Below are 27,026 nucleotides of genomic sequence, written 5' to 3' on the forward strand. Positions count from 1 at the left end.
AGAGGGTCTGGTGCGTGGGAAGGGGATGGTGTGTGTCTGCGTGTGTGCGTGTAAGGGAGAGAAGAGAGGCCTGCTGCAAGGCAGAATTGAACTCCTCCTGTAGACTTGTGCATGGAAAAGCAGGAGCGACTGCAGGTTAAGGCTGATTCTACCTGTTCTTGTCCCTCAGCGGTGGTCAGTCACCACAAGATCTGCAGGAATCAGTCACCACGTTCAGAACCTCAACAAACAACATACCTTGGCCACTTGCGTGACTGCAGTGGCGGCCAGGGCGGCGCTCGCAATATCTTCTAATTTACTCCTTGAGATGGCAGATATAAAATTTAAATAATAGGCTTCATACAGCTGGTTCCGCAAGTCCTGTAGGGGCAAAAAGGAATAGTCATCTCAGCTAGAGTGATGTTACAGCCAATAGGAAGAAGATGGAGAAAGCTGTGAAAATAAACCCCAAGGCGGTGCTCCCGATATCCCAAAGGAGGGGTCACCCGCTCCTTACCCATCTAATAAGACAAGGTACTCCCAGTATCCCTCACCAGCCCTCAGCGCACAGTACTCCAACAGTCCAGAGAAAGGGGACACCCTCTTTCTCTGATCTTACAGAAGAGCCATGCTAACATCTCAGGAGAGCCCATACTCACCAATCCTGTAGTATACACTCCCTTCAGGATACGTGATGGCAATTCTGCCCACTCACCCTGCAGTACATGCGTACAAGTCCCCCTCCACCCACTGACTCAAGAGCACATACTACCTTTGACGTGTCCAAAGGTGGGAGTCCTCTCTACAGCACAGACTGCCTGCAGCATGTCCTCGGCTAAGACCTCATACCCAAACTACGCAGTAATGTCTCTTGAAAAGACTGTTCTACTCTCGTCCTAGTGACACTCTATATAGCAGTCTGGCTAGAAGGCCTTCAGAAACTGAACCCAACACCCTGGATGAAGACTCCAGAGTTGGACCTCATGCTCCAGAAGATGCTTCACCAGTGATGTATAGAACTGCAACTCAACATTTCTTTTTTCCTGCTGGCTTGCATTTCCCACTACATACCAATATTCCCTTTTCTCTACGATCCAACATTCTTAAGGCCTCTGCCCCTTAACACTGCTCTGTGTCGTAGTATTCCTCTGGACCTTTGTTATACATTCCAGCATTCCTAAGGCCTCTGCCCCTTAAGACTGTTCGCTGTCTTTGCACTGTATCGTCACATTCTTTGAGACCTCTGTTACACATTCCAGCATTCCTCCACGCCTCTGCCCCTTGAGACTCCTCTTAGTCTTTGCTCAGTATTGTGACATTCCTCTGGGCCTCTATTCTACATTCCAGCATTCCTCCATGCCTCGGCCCATTGAGACTCCTCTCGGTCTTTGCTCAGTATTGTCACATTCTTCGAGACCTCTGTTACACATTCCAGCATTCGTCCACGCCTCTGCCCCTCAAGACTGCTCTGGGTCTTTGCTCTGTATTGTGACATTCCTCTGGACCTGTGTTATACATTACAGAATTCCTCCACGCCTCTGCCCTCAAGACTGCTCTCGGTCTTGCTCAGTATCATGACAGTCCTCTGGACCTTTGTTCACATTCCAGCATTCCTCCACGCCTCTGCCCCTTAAGACTGCTCTGGGTCTTTGCTCTGTATCGTAACATTTCTCTGGACCTCAGAGCAGTTCGGAATCAGTACCCATGGGGCAGGGGGAGCCTCCAGCTCAGGAAGAAGTGGCACAAGGTGATCCACCAAAGGAAGCACGTGACTCGGACCTTATTTTTATTCTTTCTATGGACCCGGCAGCAGGGTTTGGGGATGAGGGGGGGAGTTTGGAAAGGGACATGGTTGGGGGGGTGGGGGAGAGTTCTTTTATAGTTCAATAATGTTTAAATGAAAAATGTAAATACAAAAGTGGCAGACAAAGGAACCCCCCCCATCCTCGTTGTTGTTATACAGCCTGCCGATTGCTAATGTTGTCATGCAAACTTTCCCGAAACCAAAGGCGATTATGCTGTATGTTTGTACCTTACTTGATTTATTGTGCTGGAGATGTAAACCTAATAAATAAAAATTGATTAAAAAAACAGGGGAAAAAAACATTCCTCTGGACCTCTGTTCTACAATCCATCATTCCATTGTGTCTTTCTCAGAACCTTGACTTCCTCCGAGCCTCTGCTCTGTATCATATTATGCTGGATCTCTGCTCCTTAGCATTGGTCTGGCTATCTCTTCTTCACCATAACATTCCTCTTACCTCTGCTCAGCAGTGTATCTTTTCCTAGCACTGCATCCTAACATTACTATCTTTCATCCCTCTGCATAATATTCCTTGAGTTCTCTGTTCTCCCCCAATACATATCCGGCTTTCTGTTTTGTACCACAACAGTCCATTGCCTCTCTGCTCTCAATCCCAACATTTATCAAGCTCTCTAACTCGCACCACAACAGCCCCTGGCTTGCAGCTACACACCATAACGTTCCTCTGGCTTTCAGATCTGCACTACAAAAAATCCTTTGGCTCTCTGCCCTGCACCATAACATGTGTCTGATTCCCCATCTACATCACATCATTTAACACACTTCCTGGTTCTGTACCACAATATTCTTCACACTTCTTGATGAGCACAGACAATCCATCTAACACTTTTCCCCTCCTTGTTCCATAGTGAGTAAACGTTGAGGTCAGTAGATCATTCCAAGGTCTTTTTCCTGTGTAATGGCCTGCAGTACCCTCTCTTCCAGCTTTGTTGGAGGGTTCTGTCCAAACGGCTTCTCTAACAGGTGCCTGCACTGAGTATGAAATGTCTCCCAAGGGATCACACTTAGAATGTTCTTTAATCTCTGATTGTTATGACTGCTCATCACTGGCAATTGGGTAAAGTACTCGTGTGAACTGTCCTTCAGTCCCCATCCTTCCTATCCAATGACCTGCATGCAAACATAACCTGACAAGCATGAACAATGGACACCAGAATGCTGCTGGTTCTTTCTAGGCCTGATGAAGGAGGATCTCTCTTTGTTATTCGAAGGTGAGGAAAACAATTACTTGGAGCCGAAAGCCTCAGAGTTACGGGGACAAGGAAGCATCTCCGCAGACTAGCTGGCGTGATACAGCTCTTACAGATCTGATTACAGCTCATGGCTGCGATGTGAGAAGGGACTGTCTCGAACGGCTCCCACATAGAATGCCCCATTGTAAACCAGTGGGAAGGCACAGAACACTGCAGCACTGTCTTACAGCTCAACTGCAGCCAACGCCCAGTAGCAGTCTGAAAACAAAGCTGTAGTTGTTCTTTGTACAGGACTTTCAACAGTGTCCCAAGGGAGCGGATCCTATGCACCTAGAGAACTGGCACCCAAGGAACTGTGGAGACTTTGGTTAGTTCTGAGTGTAAGAGGCATTGCCCTAACCCGGTATGGCTTCAAGGGGCTTCAATTGTTGCCACATCCCAGTTGGTCTTTCACCTTTTAGTTCTAGCCCTCAGAGAATACATTTCTCCCAAATAATGTCTGTTACAGTAGGCACGCCAGCAATTTCAAAGCGGTAAAACAACTTACTTGGCATATCCGGTCAATGTTTTCCTCTGTTGGCATCACAAAGTACACTGCGGGAACATCAGGGATCGCGTCTCGATCGGAATGTAAAAGCCTTGGGAAAGGATGTGAAAACAGACATAGTAAGGTATGGTCCCAGGGTATACATACAACCTCTGCAGGCCTCCAGCGGCATAAGACAGCAGATCTAGCAGTTCTACCTGAGCACTTCTGCTGCATTATCTGATGCTATACAAGAGGAGCACTGGGGGGCTTAAGCACAAGCATTCCTTTGAGGCTGAGCTAGACTGCCCTCTTCCACTTGCCCAGTTTAAGGGAAGCCCAGCGAATAATACTAGGTTCAGGTAACACAGCTATGAAAAGTGCACATGTGCTTTTGGTGAACTGCTAGATCTGCTACCTTGCGTCACTTGCAGGACTTTGTGGTGTTCTTGCAACTTAGACGCAAGACTTTCCCCAAAAGCCGCCTCTTCACACTTCCTGGCTCCTCGACTCTTGGAACTGCAGTCTACGTAAGAGAGCTGGGTATGCGTTTAGGAGAGATCTTGGACACAGCCCTGACATTCAATGCAGAGGTTAACGCAGTTTTGTCTCCAGGTTGTTATATTCTTAATGGATGACATCATTTATCTCAGAGTTTTATAAGCTTCAGAGTGAATCAGACCCTACTGGCAACAAAAACAGATGCCTGGGGGTATTTTTTTTCAAACTAGACAATGTACTCCACTGAGGCATAGAAAATCTAAATCAATGAACGTTGATTATAGGTAGTGTTGGGGCGGCTAAAGTCAAACATTTAATTTAACAATGTAATTTCGGAGCTTTATGATTATAATACTTTTGTATGTTTTAAACTAGGTGAAATGCAACACTCAGTAAGACGTTTTCCTGGTCTTACACAACAACACAAAAATCCAATGAAGGGATGAGTATCATAGAGTGGGGGAGCGCTCAATATAACATTTTCGATCGCATCTCAACACAAGGTCCTTTACTGCACTGGCTGAGTACTGAAGACATGGTCTATCCAGCATGTCTCACCATGTTAGTACTGAGTTGTTCATGAACCTCTCCAGCAGCATTGTCACCTCCCTTACTGTTCTATGGGTACCAGACATCTGCTGATGCTCCCGGACTGACTGACATGCATCAGTGGGCGTCTTTCTAACCACAATTTAATGCTGAACATTAAACAGTGACATTACTGGAATATTCCCTCAAGCTGTCTGATCTCGGAACCTATTGCCTTCAAACAGGTCTCTAGGATAAGATATGCCAAACGATAACTGTTGTGACACCTCGCCTGAGTTTTCAGCTGTTTTACACGACAATAATTTGATGTTTCTTTTAGGGTGTTCAGAGCATACATGAGCTTCCTCCCACACCAGCACAGCCATTATCAACCATGAAAAAGAAATGAAAGTGGGTCCTAACATTTAATAGTGGGTCAATGTCCTGGTTGGCCCCATCCGAGGTGGACTGTTCTTCTAGTCAAGACAGAGATTTCCCAAAGGGATGGTGCCCCTAAATCCTAACAGGGCTGTTGCAGATCCACAACATGTCACAGTCCTCTAGTGGTTATCTGGAAACCTATCATTTCCAAGCACATCAAGCTGCTCTGATCCAGGCTTCCCAGTCTTTTGTTCCAAGCCCCACACTGCTCTTTCCCCCACAGTGAAACTCACAGGTGCAGCGTGATCCCCATGTCTCGGAGCTCCTTCACGGACAGCAAGGGTGAGATGATGTCTTGGCCGAAGCGATCGTAGATCAGCACCTGTAAAGTCAAAGGAAGACTGAGGAGAGGGGTTCAAACCACAGTACCCCAAAGACTGGAACTGAATAGCCTCCTCATGGAGCTCTCGTGGCCAGGCTGCTTTCTATGAGACCGCACCCGCTGAAAATCAATGGCTCTGAGAAATCCTCAAATTAACTCTACTAATATCCTGTTCAGTGAAACCGACTCTAGTGTTTTACAGAGCATTACACAGGATCCATGATTCAAATCCCATAGAAAGTGGGTCGACAGTGCCTGCACAGAATTCTAGTATACTATATGATTTACTAGTAAACATTAAAGTGTGACCCTCACCCTACAAGGTATCCCAGCACTAACAGAACAGAACAGTAAAACTACAAATATGAGCTAACCTACAATTCTGGACCAAGTCCTATAGACTTGTACGGTGTCTATCCAATACCTTGAAGGCGACCCCTTCTAGAGGGAATTGACTACACCGATGTGCACTTGCATGAAGCCATCACATAAAAAGTACGCCTCTTCGTAGAACACCACTACATGCACATACCACTAGATAGAGTAGCACTCAGACATGAGATTTACTGGGATAGCACTCCACTGGGACTGACAGGGCTCAGGGTAGCTTAGAGTCATAGTGAAAGTAAGGGTAAGGTTTAAGAACTCGACTGACAATGGTACATGGGTTTTCATTAATATAAAAGGGTAAACTTGGTTTCGGGGTGTGCTAAGGTAAGGGTAAAGTTAAGATTTAGGGTTAGGTTTAGAGATGGGGGAAGATCTTGTATTACATTTAGGTTTAACACTAGCAGTTCTTGACTATGGGGTGACCCTGTGTTCATCAGAACCTTGGTTATGTAGAATACCACACTAAGCAAAGGGCTCTGTTGGATATACATATATTGCAAGCAACTGTAAATTAACTATATGCTAAATATATAACACAGTGGAGAGGTGAATAAAAGATCAACATGTATGGAAAAACGTTTTTCAGCAAATATATTATTTACAATAACATTGATAAGGGTGCTCCTTTGTTAGTGCACTGCTGCTCGTGCAAACTGTCAATCAGTGTATAAAACACAACAAGGTAAATAGACAATTGCACACTGTTTCAAAACGCCTGGACAGGGGCCAACATTAATTTAAGTCCAATATTGTTGGGATTGAGCATTATGTTCACCAAATCAATAGACCAACACAGTATTGCAAGGATCCAGGCAAGGAATTCCGTTGATGTTTTGACCCGCCAAGTGAAAGTGTCAATAATGCATCAACAAGGGGTCTTCATCAGGACAGCCGAAACAAACAGTTAAGTCATCTGCTAGGCAACAAGAGCCAAGTCTTCATTCTTGAAAGGACCTCTGAATGGAAGACGTTATATACGAGGACCCAGTGTGAAAGTATCTGGGCAGGCTCCATAGAGATGCGCATAATAATGCTAATGCTGATGATAATCTGAAGAACATGCTCAGCCTTGTGAGCTCTCGCTTGGGTGTCACTCATGTAGAGCATTAACAATATTTAGCACATGTCTATGGAGCCTGCCCAGATACTCTCACACTGGGTCCTAATATCAAACATCTCCAGTCAGTATTCTTTTCAAGAATGAAGACTTGACTCTCTTTGCTTGCACAGGTTTTCCTTACTGTTTGCCAAGCAGACGACTTGAGTGTTCCTTTTGATTATTCTAATGAAGACCCTTTAATGATGCATTACTGACACTTTAACTTGGCAGGTCGAAACGTCATTGGAATTCCTTAGCTGAATTCTTGCAATACTATGTTGGGCTATTGATTTGGTGAACATAATGCTCAGTCCCAACAATATAAGACTTTAATGAATTTTGGCCCCTGATGAGGCTTTTTGAAATATTGGACAATTATCTGTTTGCCTTGTTGTGTATTATACACTGATTGATGTCGAGAATGCCAATGTCAGCAGTTTTGTGTGCTGGAGTTTCCAAGGCGTCTCTGGGTCAGAGATGCTTTTCATCTCATGTGGAGCTCAGGCCTCCTCTACGCGTTTCCACAAATACCACTCCTTCCCAAAGTTCTCAGGAGGATCTTGAATGTCCGTTTCCAAGTCATTCTAGTGGCTCTGGATTGGCACAAAGAGTGGTATCCTGAGCTGTTGAACATGAGCATCTGCCACCTGATCAGGCTGCCCCTTTGGGAGCATCTTCTGTCGCAACAACAGGGCAAGGTTCTGCATCCGAACCTGAAACCGATTCGCTTTCATGGTGAATGAGTAGCGACAGTTGCCATCTTTCGACATTCTGTCCGAAGTCTGAAATGTTATCTTGGCAGCCAGGCGTCCCTCCACCAAAGCGGTATACACCTGGTGTTGGAACAAGTGTGTGGAATGATGTACAGACAAGCCAACCCTCTTTCTGCATACCTTTCCCATGTTCTATTGTTCATTCTTATGTTGGCACAGCACAGCTCTGCTTTTGGCACTTTGAAAGGCTATCTATCTGCAATCTCTGCTTTTTGTGGTTGCTACATCAGCCTTTCCTGTTCAAGTTTCCTATTGTACATAGGTTTTTGAAAGGTATCTAACACTTGTTCCCACCTGCACCCTTCATTATGCCACAGTGGGACAACGCTCTTTTTGGGTCCAGCCAATGCAGTCTCTCTTTTTTTAGAGGGGTGAGGCAGTGTAAAAGATAGGCAGGGTCATGGGGTGGCCTACATGAAAGGAAGTTACCACCTTCCGTAAGAAGGAATGCTATAATCCAAAGGACCAGTTTGTCTGGATAGATGACTGACCCTCTGGGTAGTGATTAATCAGAGGAGGGATAAGGGATCAGAGTCTCCGTTTCATTCCCCAAGGTTAGTTAATAGTTATCAAAAATAGAAAACGGACACTAGTTACACCTTATGACCATTGGTATAAGGGATAAAGATCAGAGTAGCCTCAAAAAACTCTATGTTATGGTTGGAAGGAGGTGCGGTATATCTGGTTCGTCCGCCCCACATTAGAGTTGTGGCAGTTATCATTGGCTACTCCGAAGTAGTGAATATGCCAGCCTCACCCGAGGCGCCTCTGGTCTAGGGTGCAGTGTCCAGAGAATTTGAGTGAAAAAAGGGGTGTAAAGTAAAATGTGCAAAAAAGGAAAAAAAAATTTTAAAAAGGTAAACAACCCGGAAGTTCTTTAATAGGGGTTGTTTTTACCACATTAAAACTTGGGTGGTACGATTTTAGACCGAGTTACTGGGTCTGATAGTATACTTAATAGGGTACGTCGACATGTTTCAGCTCCTTGGGCCTGGAAGGGTCTGCGGAGCTTTCGTCAGGACTCACAAACATAAAGGTATTGTACTTACACAATTAGTGTAGTCTTATTTGGCGTACAAGCACTCTTGTTTTGATTATATAGTTAGGAAATTTTCCTTCATAATCTGCAATGAGACGAAAATAATGTACATAGATTGCATACACATACACACCTAATTTCGTTACTTTCTAATGTATTTCATTTTTGAAGTTTGGTTAAGTAACATTTTTCATTACCAAAACATCTTTTAACTTTGCGAAGGCAAATTATGGAGAGTAGAGATGCTAGTTCTGAGTCTCGCTATGGGTAAACGGAGCCTCATAAACAAAATACTGGTATGATACGCTAGTATCTATATTACACAACCCTTATCTATAGTGCGTGAAAGAGACCGTAGGTATGACAAAAACACTCAAACACTATTACACTATAGTGTGCTCATAGGTGGAAATTACATTGTCAAAACATAAAGCAGCGCTATCATTGTTGCGGGAGGTGGGGTGGGCAGACGCTATTAACAGTGCATAACTCATTTAGTAAAAAGAGGTAGTGTTTGCCTACCTTTAGCTAAGATTGCTTCGCTTTACCGGGGTATCGTTTTTGTAGCAGCGCTATCATTATTGCGGGGGGCGGGGCGGGCAGACGCTGTAAACAATGCATAGCTTATTTGTAAAAAAGGTCGTGTTAGCCTACCTGTAGCTAAGAGTGTTCCGCTTTACCGGGGTATCGCTTTTGTAGCCGTATGGAGCTCAGAGCTGTTTGTAAAGAGGACTCCATTAGTTTTAAGGGGAATTACTCGTCTTACCGGAGTATCTGGAGGTCATGAATACCGGCGCCATTACCCGCGTGTGTGGAGGATTTCGCCTTGTGCTGACTCTGTCCCGGGGTGTGGCTTGAGTTAGGAGCACTGAGTTTTTAAAGGAGCCTGGTCAATCATCCGGGCGTGTCGATTTCTTAGGTTTTTTTTCGGTGTATTGCTACTCTAGTAGCTTTATTGATCCAAAAAAAGGCTGGATTTGCATTTTAGTCAATTTTTGACACAATTTCATGTTAAGGCACAGTCGTGGTAGTACATCAGGATACCTGGTTGTATCAATTGGCAAATCGGTGCCAAGGGATGGCATCGTTCAACCCCTGTTCACAGGTTTTTAGGCGGTCCACCCACCTTTGTTCTTTTTCGAACAAACGTCGCTCGCAGTTGGTGCTTTTATCAGTAAGCATTTCAAGTACTGTCCAGTGGAGCTCTTCACATGAGTGACCCATCTCTACAAAGTGGGCACATAGTTTTGTGGTATTTTTCTTTAAGCGGATGTTACTCTTATGCTCGCCAATCCTCAGCTTGATTTTGCGGCAGGTCATACCAATGTATTTTTTATTGCATTTGCAGGTGATCATATATATGACATGTGATGAGTTGCAATTCGTATGCTGACGTTGTGTCCATGACAGTGTCTCTGTTAGCTGTAGTGTTTTTGATACTGTGGTTGTTTTGCAGGCTACGCAAGAGCCGCAGGGGTAGTGGCCAGTTACCGGGTTCATAGTCACATCCCTCGTGATGGATTGTTGTTGTTTTCTCAAGGGGCGGGTATGGACCAGAACGTCTTTGATATTCTTTGTTCTGCGATTGGCAAACCTCGGCTTTGGCCAATTGAAGATTCCAGTGTTCAGGATATGCCAGTTTTTGTTTATCAATTTGTTTACCTCATATGTTGATGGGCAGAAGGTGGTAACGCAGGTCGTCAAGTCCTGTATTTGTGCCTTAGGGTAGCTTTGTAGAAGGCACTCCCTGGGTTGATTGTTCGCTCTTTTTTTGCAGTACTTTATTGTTTTTTCATTGTAATTTCTTTTTGACAGTTTCAGACTTAGCTCTTGCGCTTGGGTCAGATAATCTTCTTTTTTACTGCAGTTACGTTTTAGCCTGAGAAACTGGCTAAAAGGAAGATTGTCTCTGAGTGGCTTGGGATGGAAGCTCTGATACGAGAGCAAACTGTTTTTAGCAGTAGGTTTTGTGTAGGTTTTTGTGTGTAGGGTGTTATTTTCCACAAACATTGTGAGATCCAAGAAGTCCAAACTATTGTTACTGGAAGTGTGAGTGAATTTTAGCCATGGGTCAAGATGGTTGAGCCAATGGATAAATTGTTCCAGGTCGACTGATGTATCCCAAATTAGGATCACATCATCTATATACCTCTTCCAGTAAAGGATGCTGGGAGAGAACATGTTAGCTGCATTGTGGATAAACTTACTCTCGAAGTTGCTCACATACAGCCCTGCCACCGATGGAGCGAAGGCACTGCCCATCGATGTTCCATGGGTCTGAAGATAAAGATCTTCCTCGTAAGCAAAAAAGTTTTCTTTCAGAGCTAATTTGCAACATTCGAGAATAAAGTGTCTCGGTGTGTTGTATTGCCATTCTTCAGAGTAAAGTATATCTTCCAATACTTGCAGTGTGTCATCTTGTGGCAGACTAGTAAACAATGATTCCACATCCAAACCCACTAGGATCATTGTGTCTGGATCAAATGTTTTTGCTTGGATCTGTACCAACAGGTCTCGGGTATCTTTGAGATATGATGGTGTTTGTTGTACAAGAGGTTTTAAAAATTCGTCCGCAAATTTTGAGAGCGGCTCGAGGACTGACCCTATTCCAGACACTATAGGTCTCCCTGGGGGGGGGGACCTATTTTTGTGAGTTTTTGGAAGTGAGTAGAAGTAGGGAATTTTGGGGTCCGAGGTGATAAGATATTCAGCTTCCTTTTTGGTTACCCAATTCTTGATCTCTGCTTCGTGGACCATACTGGATATTGTGTTTTGCAATCTCTCTGTTGGATCGGTAGTTAGTTTTCTGTAGAATCTTGTATCTGAAAGGAGGGTAAGGCATTGGTCATTGTAGCCGTCTTTACTTAGAATTACAATGCCCCCCCCTTTGTCAGCAGGTTTAACCACTATAGTCTCATTCTGCCTTAGTGAGTCCAGGGCTGCTCGCTCTTTTTTGGAAAGATTTTGGAAGGTTTTTTTATTCTTGTCTAGAAGGTCCACACCTTTCATTAGGGATTGTTCAAAAGTATGGAATTCAGGCGGGACACTGGCATGTGGTGGATTGAATGTAGATTTTTTGCGTAATGAAGTATCACCTTCTATTTGGCTGTTAGTGGTGTTGTGAAAGAATGCTTTTAGCTTGAGAGTTCTACAGAATTCTGCTAGTTCGCTTTTCAGTTTGAAAGTATCCAGTCGGGGTGTCGGCACAAAGCTTAAGCCCTTGTTCAGGACTCCTATTTGGTCTTGGGTCAAATGTAACTCGGAGAGATTCACTACGAGAGATTGGTCTTGCTGGTTGATGGTTGTGTTTGTGCCATGCTCCTGGTCTGGATGTTTCTCTGTTGGTCCTGCCATCTTATTGACTTTTTTCGGCCTCTTGCTTGGTTTTGGCCTCTGGATAAAAAAGGTGCCTCTTGTTGGTGTAGGTTTGGATTTGTGGCCATTTGTTGTTCACCCAGCTGTGGCATCTGTTGCATGCCTCGGTTGAATGGGTCCATCCACCCTCCGTATTGTGGTACAAAAGGCGGATAGCAAGGCATGTTGAAACCCGGGTAGAAGGGTCTCTGCCATCTGTTCCCCCTTCTCGGGCGTTGATTCCTGTAATTATTACGTCCTCTTTTTGTAGTATAGTCATCCGCACTTGTGACGGAATTGTTGGAGGAATTGGTCCCTGTTGATTCATTGTCAGAGCCAGTATCCGGTGTTGTGTATTCATCTGATGTGTATGGATGCATTTTTTCTCGGCTGAATTTCTTTAGATCTTTGCCGAGTTTCTGTAATTTACTCTGCATAATGAATTCACGGGTCTCATCCATTTCTTTATTTATTTCTTCCAGTCTCTTTTTGACGATAGCGGGATTTATGCCTTTCTTTAATTCATTTTCACATTCTTCAATTTCCTTTAATAGGGCATCCGATAATCTTTTTGACGTCTTGACAATTAGAATAAGGTAGTCCAAGGTACACTTCCAAGAGATGGACGACCAATCCATCCTGAAAGCTAGATCATGCAAAAAAATTCTGGGTGCATTATTGACCCAAAGGCCTCTAGGTGCTGTTTTCACTCTTAAATATTCCGTCATTATTATTCCATGAATGGAGGTCCGGATCTGTTCTCTTTTTTATCTGTCAGATTGTCCCAATCGTTGGTTTTTTCTAGGGCTTCTATGAGTTCTGCGTTTTGTAACAGTGGTTGCCCTGCCAGTATTTCGTCTATTTCTTTAGCATCAAAACTCAATCCAGGGATGCCTTCCATTACTTCTTTATATATTTGGTAATATATGTAGGAGTAAATGTAATCCCGCAGCTGTGCGCTGCCTATACAGTGATTAATCAGAGGAGGGATAAGGGATCAGAGTCTCCGTTTCATTCCCCAAGGTTAGTTAATAGTTATCAAAAATAGAAAACGGACACTAGTTACACCTTATGACCATTGGTATAAGGGATAAAGATCAGAGTAGCCTCAAAAAACTCTATGTTATGGTTGGAAGGAGGTGCGGTATATCTGGTTCGTCCGCCCCACATTAGAGTTGTGGCAGTTATCATTGGCTACTCCGAAGTAGTGAATATGCCAGCCTCACCCGAGGCGCCTCTGGTCTAGGGTGCAGTGTCCAGAGAATTTGAGTGAAAAAAGGGGTGTAAAGTAAAATGTGCAAATAAGGAAAAAAAATTTTTAAAAAGGTAAACAACCCGGAAGTTCTTTAATAGGGGTTGTTTTTACCACATTAAGCATAAAGGTACTACACTAATTGTGTAAGTACAATACCTTTATGTTTGTGAGTCCTGACGAAAGCTCCGCAGACCCTTCCAGGCCCAAGGAGCTGAAACATGTCGACGTACCCTATTAAGTATACTATCAGACCCAGTAACTCGGTCTAAAATCGTACCACCCAAGTTTTAATGTGGTAAAAACAACCCCTATTAAAGAACTTCCGGGTTGTTTACCTTTTTAAAAAAAAAAATTCCTTTTTTGCACATTTTACTTTACACCCCTTTTTTCACTCAAATTCTCTGGACACTGCACCCTAGAACAGAGGCGCCTCGGGTGAGGCTGGCATATTCACTACTTCGGAGTAGCCAATGATAACTGCCACAACTCTAATGTGGGGCGGACGAACCAGATATACCGCACCTCCTTCCAACCATAACATAGAGTTTTTTGAGGCTACTCTGATCTTTATCCCTTATACCAATGGTCATAAGGTGTAACTAGTGTCCGTTTTCTATTTTTGATAACTATTAACTAACCTTGGGGAATGAAACGGAGACTCTGATCCCTTATCCCTCCTCTGATTAATCACTGTATAGGCAGCGCACAGCTGCGGGATTACATTTACTCCTACATATATTACCAAATATATAAAGAAGTAATGGAAGGCATCCCTGGATTGAGTTTTGATGCTAAAGAAATAGACGAAATACTGGCAGGGCAACCACTGTTACAAAACGCAGAACTCATAGAAGCCCTAGAAAAAACTAACGATTGGGACAATCTGACAGATAAAAAAAGAGAACAGATCCGGACCTCCATTCATGGAATAATAATGACGGAATATTTAAGAGTGAAAACAGCACCTAGAGGCCTTTGGGTCAATAATGCACCCAGAATTTTTTTGCATGATCTAGCTTTCAGGATGGATTGGTCGTCCATCTCTTGGAAGTGTACCTTGGACTACCTTATTCTAATTGTCAAGACGGCAAAAAGATTATCGGATGCCCTATTAAAGGAAATTGAAGAATGTGAAAATGAATTAAAGAAAGGCATAAATCCCGCTATCGTCAAAAAGAGACTGGAAGAAATAAATAAAGAAATGGATGAGACCCGTGAATTCATTATGCAGAGTAAATTACAGAAACTCGGCAAAGATCTAAAGAAATTCAGCCGAGAAAAAATGCATCCATACACATCAGATGAATACACAACACCGGATACTGGCTCTGACAATGAATCAACAGGGACCAATTCCTCCAACAATTCCGTCACAAGTGCGGATGACTATACTACAAAAAGAGGACGTAATAATTACAGGAATCAACGCCCGAGAAGGGGGAACAGATGGCAGAGACCCTTCTACCCGGGTTTCAACATGCCTTGCTATCCGCCTTTTGTACCACAATACGGAGGGTGGATGGACCCATTCAACCGAGGCATGCAACAGATGCCACAGCTGGGTGAACAACAAATGGCCACAAATCCAAACCTACACCAACAAGAGGCACCTTTTTTATCCAGAGGCCAAAACCAAGCAAGAGGCCGAAAAAAGTCAATAAGATGGCAGGACCAACAGAGAAACATCCAGACCAGGGGCATGGCACAAACACAACCATCAACCAGCAAGACCAATCTCTCGTAGTGAATCTCTCCGAGTTACATTTGACCCAAGACCAAATAGGAGTCCTGAACAAGGGCTTAAGCTTTGTGCCGACACCCCGACTGGATACTTTCAAACTGAAAAGCGAACTAGCAGAATTCTGTAGAACTCTCAAGCTAAAAGCATTCTTTCACAACACCACTAACAGCCAAATAGAAGGTGATACTTCATTACGCAAAAAATCTACATTCAATCCACCACATGCCAGTGTCCCGCCTGAATTCCATACTTTTGAACAATCCCTAATGAAAGGTGTGGACCTTCTAGACAAGAATAAAAAAACCTTCCAAAATCTTTCCAAAAAAGAGCGAGCAGCCCTGGACTCACTAAGGCAGAATGAGACTATAGTGGTTAAACCTGCTGACAAAGGGGGGGGCATTGTAATTCTAAGTAAAGACGGCTACAATGACCAATGCCTTACCCTCCTTTCAGATACAAGATTCTACAGAAAACTAACTACCGATCCAACAGAGAGATTGCAAAACACAATATCCAGTATGGTCCACGAAGCAGAGATCAAGAATTGGGTAACCAAAAAGGAAGCTGAATATCTTATCACCTCGGACCCCAAAATTCCCTACTTCTACTCACTTCCAAAAACTCACAAAAATAGGTCCCCCCCCCCAGGGAGACCTATAGTGTCTGGAACAGGGTCAGTCCTCGAGCCGCTCTCAAAATTTGCGGACGAATTTTTTAAAACCTCTTGTACAACAAACACCATCATATCTCAAAGATACCCGAGACCTGTTGGTACAGATCCAAGCAAAAACATTTGATCCAGACACAATGATCCTAGTGGGTTTGGATGTGGAATCATTGTTTACTAGTCTGCCACAAGATGACACACTGCAAGTATTGGAAGATATACTTTACTCTGAAGACTGGCAATACAACACACGAGACACTTTATTCTCGAATGTTGCAAATTAGCTCTGAAAGAAAACTTTTTTGCTTACGAGGAAGATCTTTATCTTCAGACCCATGGAACATCGATGGGCAGTGCCTTCGCTCCATCGGTGGCAGGGCTGTATGTGAGCAACTTCGAGAGTAAGTTTATCCACAATGCAGCTAACATGTTCTCTCCCAGCATCCTTTACTGGAAGAGGTATATAGATGATGTGATCCTAATTTGGGATACATCAGTCGACCTGGAACAATTTATCCATTGGCCAACCATCTTGACCCATGGCTAAAATTCACTCACACTTCCAGTAACAATAGTTTGGACTTCTTGGATCTCACAATTTTTGTGGAAAATAACACCCTACACACAAAAACCTACACAAAACCTACTGCTAAAAACAGTTTGCTCTCGTATCAGAGCTTCCATCCCAAGCCACTCAGAGACAATCTTCCTTTTAGCCAGTTTCTCAGGCTAAAACGTAACTGCAGTAAAAAAGAAGATTATCTGACCCAAGCGCAAGAGCTAAGTCTGAAACTGTCAAAAAGAAATTACAATGAAAAAACAATAAAGTACTGCAAAAAAAGAGCGAACAATCAACCCAGGGAGTGCCTTCTACAAAGCTACCCTAAGGCACAAATACAGGACTTGACGACCTGCGTTACCACCTTCTGCCCATCAACATATGAGGTAAACAAATTGATAAACAAAAACTGGCATATCCTGAACACTGGAATCTTCAATTGGCCAAAGCCGAGGTTTGCCAATCGCAGAACAAAGAATATCAAAGACGTTCTGGTCCATACCCGCCCCTTGAGAAAACAACAACAATCCATCACGAGGGATGTGACTATGAACCCGGTAACTGGCCACTACCCCTGCGGCTCTTGCGTAGCCTGCAAAACAACCACAGTATCAAAAACACTACAGCTAACAGAGACACTGTCATGGACACAACGTCAGCATACGAATTGCAACTCATCACATGTCATATATATGATCACCTGCAAATGCAATAAAAAATACATTGGTATGACCTGCCGCAAAATCAAGCTGAGGATTGGCGAGCATAAGAGTAACATCCGCTTAAAGAAAAATACCACAAAACTATGTGCCCACTTTGTAGAGATGGGTCACTCATGTGAAGAGCTCCACTGGACAGTACTTGAAATGCTTACTGATAAAAGCACCAACTGCGAGCGACGTTTGTTCGAAAAAGAACAAAGGTGGGTGGACCGCCTAAAAACCTGTGAACAGGGGTTGAACGATGCCATCCCTTGGCACCGATTTGCCAATTGATACAACCAGGTATCCTGATGTACTACCACGACTGTGCCTTAACATGAAATTGTGTCAAAAATTGACTAAAATGCAAATCCAGCCTTTTTTTGGATCAATAAAGCTACTAGAGTAGCAATACACCGAAAAAAAACCTAAGAAATCGACACGCCCGGATGATTGACCAGGCTCCTTTAAAAACTCAGTGCTCCTAACTCAAGCCACACCCCGGGGCAGAGTCAGCACAAGGCGAAATCCTCCACACACGCGGGTAATGGCGCCGGTATTCATGACCTCCAGATACTCCGGTAAGACGAGTAATTCCCCTTAAAACGAATGGAGTCCTCTTTACAAACAGCTCTGAGCTCCATACGGCTACAAAAGCGATACCCCGGTAAAGCGGAACACTCTTAGCTACAGGTAGGCTAACACAACCTTTTTTACAAATAAGCTATGCATTGTTTACAGCGTCTGCCCGCCCCGCCTCCCGCAATAATGATAGCGCTGCTACAAAAACGATACCCCGGTAAAGCGAAGCAATCTTAGCTAAAGGTAGGCAAACACTACCTCTTTTTACTAAATGAGTTATGCACTGTTAATAGCGTCTGCCCACCCCACCTCCCGCAACAATGATAGCGCTGCTTTATGTTTTGACAATGTAATTTCCACCTATGAGCACACTATAGTGTAATAGTGTTTGAGTGTTTTTGTCATACCTACGGTCTCTTTCACGCACTATAGATAAGGGTTGTGTAATATAGATACTAGCGTATCATACCAGTATTTTGTTTATGAGGCTCCGTTTACCCATAGCGAGACTCAGAACTAGCATCTCTACTCTCCATAATTTGCCTTCGCAAAGTTAAAAGATGTTTTGGTAATGAAAAATGTTACTTAACCAAACTTCAAAAATGAAATACATTAGAAAGTAACGAAATTAGGTGTGTATGTGTATGCAATCTATGTACATTATTTTCGTCTCATTGCAGATTATGAAGGAAAATTTCCTAACTATATAATCAAAACAAGAGTGCTTGTACGCCAAATAAGACTACACTAATTGTGTAAGTACAATACCTTTATGTTTGTGAGTCCTGACGAAAGCTCCGCAGACCCTTCCAGGCCCAAGGAGCTGAAACATGTCGACGTACCCTATTAAGTATACTATCAGACCCAGTAACTAGGTCTAAAATCGTACCACCCAAGTTTTAATGTGGTAAAAACAACCCCTATTAAAGAACTTCCGGGTTGTTTACCTTTTTAAAAAAAAAATTTCCTTTTTTGCACATTTTACTTTACACCCCTTTTTTCACTCAAATTCTCTGGACACTGCACCCTAGACCAGAGGCGCCTCGGGTGAGGCTGGCATATTCACTACTTCGGAGTAGCCAATGATAACTGCCACAACTCTAATGTGGGGCGGACGAACCAGATATACCGCACCTCCTTCCAACCATAACATAGAGTTTTTTGAGGCTACTCTGATCTTTATCCCTTATACCAATGGTCATAAGGTGTAACTAGTGTCCGTTTTCTATTTTTGATAACTATTGACCCTCTGGGTAGACATTATCACCACTAGGAAGGCTGTTTTTATGGTAAGGAACCTGATAGGACAGTTGTGTAACAGCTCGAATGGAGCGCACATTAGAAACGTGAGGACTAAATTAAGGTCCCACTGTGGCATAATGAAGGGTGCAGGTGGGAACAAGTGTTAGATTACCCTACTTCGCCACGCTACTACAGAGCTATCCTGGTCTTCATCAGTGGAAACTTGGTGGTTCACTTGCCTCTAAACAATCTGCTAGTAAGGAGCGGCTGGTTCACTCTCTCTGCCAAATGGTGAATGACCCCCAGAAATGATAGGGACATGATGGCTTGCATACCGGCACAAGGTCAGAGACCAGGAACCGATGCTACAAGTAGAGAGTAAGGTGGGATAGTAAGAGAGTTTAATCAGATCACTCTCCTCAAACTCAGTAAAAAAGCAATAATATGCAAAGCTTACAGGCACACATTAAATTTATGGCCAATGTGATAGCCACCAGGATCACCCCGCTGAAGATAAAGACCATGTATGTACTGCTTCTTTACACTGAAGGTGAATGGGCTGTAACCTGTACCGATTGAAGTTTAGATGCGAAAGGGCTTCCACCTCAGTTTCCTGGACCCACCCATGGTAATCAATCAAGTATCTGAGACTGAGCGACTACGTGCAGCGGGATCTAAGATATACTAAGAAGATATGTAGGCGTGATGACACTCTAGAAAAGCCACAAACACTGAACACAGATGGCCTTTGGACACAAACCACTGAACCCAAAACTAATTTGCTTGGGCACTGAAGTTGGGAACCAATTAGGCAAAACGCGGTTCGCGCATAACCTGGGGACATCTTACTGCTCATGGTCCACATCTGACAAGATATGGTTCATTTAAATAGACATTGGTTATTTAAAGTTGACTATTAGCACATAAAGAATGAAGGTTAAAGATGTAATTCACATCTATGACAAAAAGTGGCATATCTTCTAGGCTGGAAGAATAACAAGGCATTGCTGCACCAATCAAGATGTTTGTTGCACTCCACTGTCTATTTGCCTTTGCAAAGCGCAGGTGCTGCAAGCTAGAACGGTTTTTAAAAGAAGAGACGATGAGAATGTTGACAAAACTCCAAGGATGAACAGGTCAGTTTGTAATGGTGACTTCAGTGTTTATGGGCACATTTTTAGAAGACATACACATTCCACATGACCTACACTCATCTTTGGACAATGATAGTAAACCAGCTTTCAAGTAAAAAATATTAGCTATCCTCCAAAATTCTTAACCTGTCTGTATTCCCATTACACTGGGCCAAAATAGAACCACAGCAGTTTTGCACAATTAGAAGTTCGTAAACGTGCCATGCATGCGCTTGGGGTGAGAAATCCATAAAGCCCTTGCATCTGGATCCACTGAAGATCCATTGATCGCCAATATTAACCACTACGTGAAACATATATTGATACAGTCATTAACAGCCTAGTTGACTAATTTCTGGATAATAGCAATCTCATTGACAACGATTAGAAGGAAAACTAAGATAGTGTGTGGGAGAGATTGAGCTGTGGACCTTGGTCTTACCTTCCATACTGGCTCTCCGGTGCTGTTCTTCACAGGCGGCACATTGAAATTTAACATGCGCTTCAAGGCCACTGAAAGACAAGTGAGGAAGCCATGATTTGGTTACTGTCGCAGAGAGTGGTTTGCCATATTTCACAAGAGCCATTATACACCTAACCTGAAGTGGTGACACAAGGAGCACGGCTATCTAAGCTGTCCTCCCTGGCCTCTTGGCCACTTGATGAATACACTGGACTATGAGCCTCATCTGTCTAGTCCCATCTGACTCCTCACCCTGACTCCCAGAGTAAGCAGGTGGCAGCAGGAGAACACAAACCCAGACCGCCCTTCCATCTGAGCTCAGCTTTCCACTAATGGTCATCTAAGGGCGGGGGCAGGACAGCCCCACTCAGTCCATTTCTACACAAATGCCTACCTCGAGCAGAGCTCTGAGAAGTCTCATCCTCCGCCTGTGAATGCCACTTCTGCGCTCTACGAGAAGTCCTGCACCGGAATTGGTCTTATTCTAGGTGTGTCATTTACTGTTCCATGCTTCCTGCTCAGACACTGCAGGGGAACGACAGAGGAGAAAGCCGTCTGGCTAGCCATTCTGTGACTCTGATATTATGTGTATATGTAGAGCTGTAGTGATTACACAAGACAGATTAGTGTAAGAGCACGTACTTTATTGACTGTTCATCTCCACAGCTTCCAGGAACTGACAAGATCCTTTGGATAAATTCACTTGTTCCAATCACTTACATTGCATTGTAAGGACGGGTTCTTTCTTTACCACATCTGAATGGGACCGGTGTCTGTTTCTGGGCCAATATTGCCCTCTTCCTCGCCCATACCACCTATAAGTACTGTCTTTATCTGTGTCCCCTGGTGCCACAGGTTACCCGCAATACCCCCTTCGCTGCTCGGCGCTTCTACCACCACCCCATCAGGAAGCTGAAGAGAGACATACAGCTGTACCAAGGCAAAGTCTGGCATCTAGGCCATTTCATCAGGTTTATAATCATCTCAGGATTTAGATTTTTACTTTTTGAACAGTTTGAAGTTTTTACCTTTGTTGGTTATTCTGCTGGCTGGATTTGAACCCCTGCCAAGACTTTACTGCTTTTATCACAGACATTGTAGATTTTACTTTAGGAACGTTAAACTGTGTGCAATTAATCAATAAAACTTTGTGTACAAAATTGAGATATTCACGCTTTGTTTTTCAGCAGATGTTTCAAACTAGATTTGCACAAGCTACTCAGTATCCACAGGGTGCCCATCATGGACCCCATGATTTTCAAAGCTGCGGGTTGCACTCAGATGGATTTGCAAACCGGCCTCCATTTTGCTCGCTGGTGAATGGAAAACGCTGCTGCAGCCAAATCCCCCTTCAGTGGGATGCAGCACAGAATTCTGCCTCACTATTATTAATAAAGAGCTAAAAACTGTTTTGCAGATTCCACCAAATGCCTCAATGCATGGGCAGAGGTTTGGGAGGGACAGTGAACCACCATGCCTGCATTCACAACCACAACAAGCATTGACAAGGCCAACAGGGCTGGTGTGCATTTTGAGTCCCGAACAAACCATTAAAAAGGTATGATGTCGTGAAAAAAAAAACGAAAGCAACTGTTTTCCTAGACAGCTCAATTATGAGATAATTTACTGGGTAACGATTCAGTGCTCTCTAATGCAAGAACTTCACACACGATTGGTGGGTGACACGCCAAACAGTCAAAAGCAGGAAGTGACAGGAAAATACTCTAAAGGTTACTATGCAACTGCGCTGTCACATAGACCTAAAAATGCCATTGTTCTTCCCGCTTTAAAGCGACAGACAGGGGTTGTTCTAAGAACAAGCATTGACAAAGCCAGTAAGTCTCGCCTAATCAAGAGCAATTAGCTGTGCCAATGTACTTTAGCCATGTTGTACACCAGCGTGGCTGCTGCTTAGCGTAACTAAACATTTGTAGCATAGAGGAGAGTGGCGCGGAGTAGGGAAGTGTACAGTGGAGAGGCGTACAGTGGAGGGGCAGAGAGTGGAGCAGTGTCACAGAGTGGAGGGGCATAGAGCTAGAGTGGAGGGGCACTGATTTAGAGGGGAGTGTCGTGGAGTGACAGAGTAGAGTGGAGTAAAGTGGAGTGGCGTGGAGTAGTGTCGTAGAGTGGAGTGGCAGAGTTGAGTGGCATAGAGTGGAGAGTCGAAGTGCGTCTTGGAGTGGGGTAGAGTGTGTAGACTGGAGTGACGTAGAGTACATACAGCGAAGAGGAGTTGAGTGCCGTGGAGTGTCGTAGAGTAGCGCGCATAGAGTGGAGTGTCAAACAATAGAGCATTATGGGTGGAGTAGAGTGTCAGAGAATGGAGTGGCATAGGGTGGAGTAGAGTGTCAGAGTGATGTCAAGTGGATGAGCGTAGAGTGGAGGGGCATACAGCAGAGTAGGGTAGAGTGGAATAAAGTGTTGGAGAGTGCAGTAAAGTGTCATGGAGTGGAGTGGCGTAGCATGAAGAAGAGTGGAGGGGTGCGGAGTGGAGTAGAGTGTCAGAGTGAAGTGACATGGGGTAGAGGGGCATGGCATGGCATAGAGCAGAGTACCATAGAGTGGAGTAAAGTATTGTAGAGTGGAGTAAAATATCAGAGTGGAGCAAAGTGTCATGGGGTGGAGTGGAGACGCATGGAGTGGCATGGCATGCAGTAAAGTGGCATTGACAGACATCGAGTGTCATAGAGTATTGTAGAGAGGCCTAGAGTGTCAGAGTGTTGTAGAGTGAAGTGGCATGATGGGGTGACGTGGTGGAGTGACGAGAGACGGAGTAGAGTAGGATGGAGCAGCCTAGAGTGAAGGGGCATAGAGAGGAGCACAATGGAGTGGCATAGAGTGGAGTAGAATATAGTAGAGTCTGAGAGTGGTGTGGCGTAAAGTGAAGTGGAGTGACTTAGAGTAGAGTAGCATACAGCGGAATGGCGTAGGGTAGGGGGAGTAGAGTGTCAGAGTGCTGTGGAGTAAAGGATGTGGTAGTACACTGCTATTACAGACAACACATTTTCAATCGAAATGACCATTACAATTGCCAGACATACATTTTTACTGATGAAACTATACAGCATATGAACGATAATGTGTGGAAACTGTATCACCTGGTGTATTGATTTACTTTTATTGTATTAAAATATTTGTTTCAACTACACTTCAGAATTACAATAAATGTGCTTCATTGGAAGACAAAGCCCGAAATTTGACACCCGTCTTTGAATGCACAGCAAATGTGACAAGATAATAACAAAATTTAAAGGCCTCTCTACAGAAAGCGAGCACTTGTAGAAGAATACAGTAAACAGGCTATGCTCCACAGGAAGGACAAACACATACTGAACAGCCTAAAACAATTAAAGCCAGCAAATAGAAAGCAAAGAACTGACAGTTACAATACACAAAGCCTATGATAAGCAATGGGTGGAACGCATTCCCAGGCAAGCTTTCTGAATGTCCCCAAGAAGTCTTATCAAACCTGACAGTTGTGCTATCTGGTAGGCTTCGCCCTAAGAAAGAAGGGCAAGCTGCAAGGGGGCATGATGTAGGAGCATGCAGTGCCCACTATCTGTTTCTCCCCAAACCCTGCTTGCCACCGCTGCCATTCTCACTGTGCGCTATCCTCATCAGACCGCTTCCTGCTTCTAAATCCACACTGCTGTTTGAGGGGTTGGGATCCAATCAAGGATCTGCGACCACAGCTGAGGTTGTAAACCACTGCTCCATGTCACAGAGATTTACAAGGAAGGAGATGACCCTATCACTCGGGCATTGGGAAGGCATTTCTAACCCACAAAGTTCCTTTTCTATATCACAACTTTGGATTATGGGGTTGCAAAGCCTGTGATTTGGGGTATCACAGGCTGTACGACCACAATATTCTTCTGTTCATCTGCCCGAACTTTGTGCTTAAAATTACATATGGTGATACCAGAAATACATGAGTAAGAGAGTTCACAGCGTCTCGTTTACACTTTAAAATCTCAGCAGAGATGATTTAGACATTCATCTTTTCAAGCTGATAAAATAAGTCTTACAGAGTTTGGTTATAGCACCACCTAACAGCCGAGCACCTACAGATCTCCAACCTGTGCTGTGCGCTGTATAAATAGTCATTAGACTAGTAGCCTAGGTTACAATGATAGGGGTTCATAATAATATACAATTAGCTTTCAAAATGAATAAACATTTACTTCCCTTTCATTCAGCTCCTTTGGTGCCCTGGAGCTGCACATGGAGTTTCAGCAAACATCTCGTAGCATCTGTTTGGCGTCAGTCGATGGGTGTGGGGGCACTGGGGCAGTCAGCCCAGCAGGCTGGTTCAGGTGGTGATGGTGCCAAATTGAACATTCAGATGGCTGAAAGACGTGTTGGCATAAATATCTTGGAATAAATTGGGCTTATTCCTCTGGTGAGACTGAGCGAACTTGTGGGGCATGCCAGGGACCCCTGCTCATCACCAGACTAGTTAATATGAGTGTATGATTTAAAATGAATTTATTGGAGCGAGCGGGAGGGTCTGAAGCTTCCAGACCAGGCATCTCCATCGAATATCTCAAAAGCTACTGGTATCTCTACAGCTACCTGGAAGTAGCTCTCCTGTGTGCGGCCCACTCTACCAAATTAAAAGCTTTGGTTTCGTTGAATTAATATATTTATCCTAAAATTGAAAAGCACACATTCAAGATGAAAATGTGTGTATTTTCAGAATTCATGAAATGAAGTTAGGAGAAAAATGGATTATCAAAATATATTGAAAGCTGCTACTTGATAAATCATGCAATATTACTACTATTATTAAGTTGGTGCTATGGGCATTGTAGCAATGCCTGCCATGTATTACCCATGTAGTGGTATTCCAAATTGATTTACATGATTGCTGGCAGCTGTACCTGATCTTGCATGGGCCAGCCACTAATTTAATCTGTCTGAATGAAGTCCCCTTGACTGTCTCCCCTCCCTCTCCTCCCCCTCAACAGGATCACAAATCTTATAGCGCGGGGATGCCCTTGGGTCACCAGGCGCTTTAGAAATCGTTATTAAATTAAATTAAATTAAATCTGCTTTGCCAGACTTTGCCTTGCTGCCTGAATTTGTATTTGTTTTGCCAGACTTTGCTTGCTTGTCTAAACTTTGTTTTTCTTCTGTGCCCGGTTCTCCCTTTGCTCCACCTGCCGTCCCTTACCTGGTTTTTCCCGCTGTTGCGTCCCTGCGGCCCCACCCCCTGCTCTCCCATTTGCCACCCCGCTCCCGCCTCCCAGCTACTCCGCCTTCCCACCTCCCCTCAAATGGAGGCCGCGCAGCGGCCGCGCTTAAAGCAAGCCCGTCTGCGCCTCGACCGCGCTTAGCACCAGACCCCCCTGGCCCCACGGACGCCACAAAGCCCGACACCACTACGATGCCAGCCCCCTCCACTCACTCAACACCGGACGATCACACACCTGCTTCCTAGCCGCCCTGAAACGCACCCACTGACCTTTCACCTGCAGGAACTGCAGCATCACCAGCATCTGCCCCGCCAAGCCGCCAACCAGGAAAGAACCCAACTACCTCAGATGCATCCTCCTCAACACCCGCTCCGCCCATAAACACGCCGTTGAACTCTGGGACCTACTCGGCTCAACCTCCCTAGACGTCGCCTTTCTGACAGAGACCTGGCTGAACCCCGCCTCAGCACCTGACATCACCATAGCAGTCCCGGAAGGCTACAAGATTAACCGCAGGGACCGCACCAACGGAGTAGGAGGAGGAATCGCCATCATCCACAGGAACACTCTCTGAGTCTCGATCAACACCGACGACGCCCTCAGCACTGCCGAACACCTGCACTTCCACATCCACATCCACATCAACCCCTACACCACCCTCAGGGGAACCCTCGTCTACAGACCCACCCGGACCCCAACCACAGTTCAGCGACTCCATCGCCGACTTCGACAGCACACATGCCCTCGCCTCCATGGACTACATGCTCCTCGCGGTCCTGAACTTCCACCTCGAGAACAACGACAACACCAACTCCACCACCCTGATCGATAACCTAGCCAACCTCGGACTCAGACAACTCGTCACAACACCCACCCATGCCGCCGGCCACAAGCTTGACCCCATCTTCTCCGCAAGCCCCCACGTCTCCTTCAACCACACCACCGAACTCCACTGGACCGACCATCGCTGCATGCACTTCACCTTCAAGAAGCCCACCACGCACCAACGCACAAACGCACCCAACAGATGTCTCGCAGCTGCTGGAGCAAAGTCACCAACGACCAGCTAACCACCACTCTCGCCCAGAGCCCAACCGGAGCCCCCCCGCCGACCACACCAACCCCAACACCCCTGCACGCAACCTCAGACAGTGGATCCACGACTGCACTAACACAATCGCCCCGTTCAAGAAACCATCCAACAGTCACACCAGCAAGAAAGCCAGGTGGTTCACTGAAGACCTCCAAGCAAACCTGCTGAAAACTGGAGAAGAACTGGCTCCGTAAACTGACACCGGACAGCTACGCAGTCCACAAAATCCCACAAGAGTCCACCCGTAGACACCATCACCTCATCAGATCCACCAAAAGGGACTCCTTCAAAGACCGCCTAGACAACAATGCACACAACAGCAAAGACCTCTTCAGCATCGTGAAGGGACTCTCCAACCCTAGCTCCAACACTAACGACATCCCACCTTCGCAACAACTGTGCGACTCACTGGCCACCTTCTT

General features: G+C 44.7%; 1 protein-coding gene across 1 annotated transcript in view; it reads right to left on the reverse strand.

Annotated features, from left to right (window-relative positions):
• SCFD1 (sec1 family domain containing 1) overlaps positions 1 to 27,026 on the reverse strand; it is a 709,689-nt gene that overhangs the window by 617,480 nt on the left and 65,183 nt on the right. The window contains exons 2-5 of the mRNA XM_086936984.1: positions 20,293 to 20,363; positions 5,227 to 5,315; positions 3,545 to 3,635; positions 238 to 360 (exon numbers count right to left, since the gene is read on the reverse strand). Coding sequence (XP_086793110.1) covers positions 238 to 360; positions 3,545 to 3,635; positions 5,227 to 5,315; positions 20,293 to 20,363 — 374 coding nt within the window. The remainder of the gene's footprint in view (positions 1 to 237; positions 361 to 3,544; positions 3,636 to 5,226; positions 5,316 to 20,292; positions 20,364 to 27,026) is intronic.

Source organism: Lissotriton vulgaris, chromosome 9 (genome assembly GCF_964263255.1).
Source record: "Lissotriton vulgaris chromosome 9, aLisVul1.2, whole genome shotgun sequence".
NCBI lineage: Eukaryota > Metazoa > Chordata > Amphibia > Caudata > Salamandridae > Lissotriton > Lissotriton vulgaris.